Consider the following 2,379-nt stretch of genomic DNA (forward strand, 5'->3'; position numbering starts at 1 on the left):
CACAACATCCCGGAAGGCATTGCTGTCGCGACGCCCGTCTACTTTGCCACCAACAACCGCTGCAAAGCCTTCTGGTGGGCCTGTGCGTCGTCGCTCGCCGAGCCGCTTGGCGCGATCCTCGCCTTCTTCATCCTCGGCGACGGCCTCAACCCGACAGTCGAAGGTGCTATGTTTGGTCTCGTCGCTGGTATGATGGTGACGCTCTCGATCAAGGAACTCATCCCGTCGGCCGTCAAGTTCTGCCCCGATGGCAACGCGGTCTCGATCGCGATCCTCGGCGGCATGGGCATCATGTCGTTGAGTCTGATCCTCTTTGCGTACGTCGGTGTCTAAGACGCATCGGCTGCCGTCTCTGCTTGTATCGTATGTGCACAATATGCGCATCACATTTACTAGCAACCTAGTGTCTATATACATGTATAAAGTGAGCTGTTCCTCTCAATTTTGTTAGATTTGTGGCGGACGAAGTAGTAGTCTAGTTTTGAATTGGCAACAACCACTCGACGCTCGTGTTGTCAACTTTTGCGTAGCGACAAGCTCACACAGTCTTAACTATCGACAAGCTGCGCGCATGACGAAGGTTTGTCTTGCTGGAGTGAGAAAGCGACTCCATGAATCACTTGATCCGGATCCGGATAAAGATCTGCCGGTCACGACTTCGATTGCTCAGCTGAACATTTCGAATGGCGTGTCTGGCGATCTCGTGGGAGATTTTTTGTCGCGAGAATCGGGATGGACACTGGCCACGCGATGATGCTGAGAGTACGCCTGTATTTTTGTTAACCTCAGGGTCCGTACTAAAGAAGTCGATTTAGGGCAAACTCGGTATTTCGCAGTCTTGAGATATTCCGCTCCAATCTGCTGCTAGTACACTGGTGCAAAGACGTGTAGAGTCCGTTGCTTGGTGCACGGTGGTCGTTTCCATTCATAACCACGTCATTTTCGAGTCGCTCAGGTTGGTGCAATCGCAAAACATAATCTTTAAGAGTTTTTAAGTGTTGAGGCTGCTACTAAAACGAAGCTACCGAAACACCTTCGAAAGCTACTTAGACACCGACGTACGCAAAGAGGATGAGACTCAACGACATGAGTCCCATGCCGCCGAGGATCGCGATCGAGACGGCGTGGCCATCGGGGCAGAACTTGACGGCCGACGGAATCAGCTCCTTGATCGAGAGCGTCACCATCATACCCGTGACAAGGCCAAACATGATACCCTCGACATTCGGGTTGAGGCCGTCACCGAGGATAAAGAAGGCGAGGATCGCGCCGAGCGGCTCGGCGAGCGACGAGCCGCAGGCCCAGAAGAACGCCTTCCAGCGGCTGCCAGTCGCAAAGTAGACGGGCGTCGCGACAGCAATGCCTTCCGGGAGGTTGTGCAGCGCAATACCAATGGCCAGCGTGGCACCGACCTTGAGGTCGCGGACCGCCGCCGTGTACGTGGCCACGCCTTCCGGAAGGTTGTGGAGCGCAAGTGCGATCGCCGTGAGGACACCCGTGCGGTTCATGGCTGCCTTGTCTTTGCCAGCAAGCGTGTCCTTGTCGTCACCTCGCGGCGTCACAAGACGAGCGTGGCCGTCAACAACCTGCTCGAGGCGCGAGATTTCCGCAAGGTCAACTTCGTCCTTGAGGTCGGGCGAGAGGCGGTGCACGATCGCATCGAGAAGGAAGATGATGGCAGCGCCAATGGCGAAGCAAATGTCGGTGTAGACCCACGCGTTGCCTTCGCACGTTGTGTCGCACTCGCCAGCTTCATCGGCGGAGCCAAGCTTGAACTGCTCGACCGACTTGCCAAAGATTTCGACAAGCGAGATGAAGAGCATGACACCACCGGCGAGCGCAAGCGCGATCGAGAGGTTCTTGGCGTTGGCCATCTTGACCATGGACGCGCTGAAGATGATGAGACCGCCGACACAGGTCGCGGCCGCCGCGGCCCACGTGAGGGCAAATGCAATACCGGCTTCTTTGGTAAACTCGGGCATTCTTCTTGTTGGATGCGAGGTGTGCTCGAGGCGGTGCGTTGAGGAATGGTACAAGGAGCCCGCGTGGATACGATTCGCCTCTCCGTAGAATTCCACTGAAATTATTGAGGTGTTTGTGGCGGCAACGGCAAGTGCACTGGCCCGATCCCCAAGATATCATTGGGACGAGCCTGCCGCGCAATAAATCGTCAAAATGGATTTGCTCTATACTATAATATGTTTTTTTCTTGTTTTATAAGCAAACCAGGCAAAACAAGCTTTATGATGACGGCAAATTATTTTATTGGCCGAATCTTTGTTCCTATGAAACCGAGTACCCGTATAGATGAATAATTTATCCTTGTACAGGAAGACAGGGTCGACGATCGTCCATGTCGAACCATAAAGACACATGTTG

General features: G+C 54.1%; 1 protein-coding gene across 1 annotated transcript; it reads right to left on the minus strand.

Moving 5' to 3' along the window:
- Positions 1-1,046: 1,046 nt before the first annotated feature.
- Positions 1,047-1,982, minus strand: SPRG_18359 (hypothetical protein; the record flags this gene model as incomplete). Its single annotated transcript, XM_012357796.1, has 2 exons — positions 1,047-1,586; positions 1,620-1,982. The coding sequence occupies 2 exons, from the start codon at positions 1,980-1,982 to the stop codon at positions 1,047-1,049; spliced, it is 903 nt and encodes a 300-aa protein (XP_012213186.1).
- Positions 1,983-2,379: the final 397 nt, after the last annotated feature.

This window comes from Saprolegnia parasitica (assembly GCF_000151545.1).
Source record: "Saprolegnia parasitica CBS 223.65 unplaced genomic scaffold supercont2.1145, whole genome shotgun sequence".
Taxonomy (NCBI): domain Eukaryota; phylum Oomycota; class Saprolegniomycetes; order Saprolegniales; family Saprolegniaceae; genus Saprolegnia; species Saprolegnia parasitica.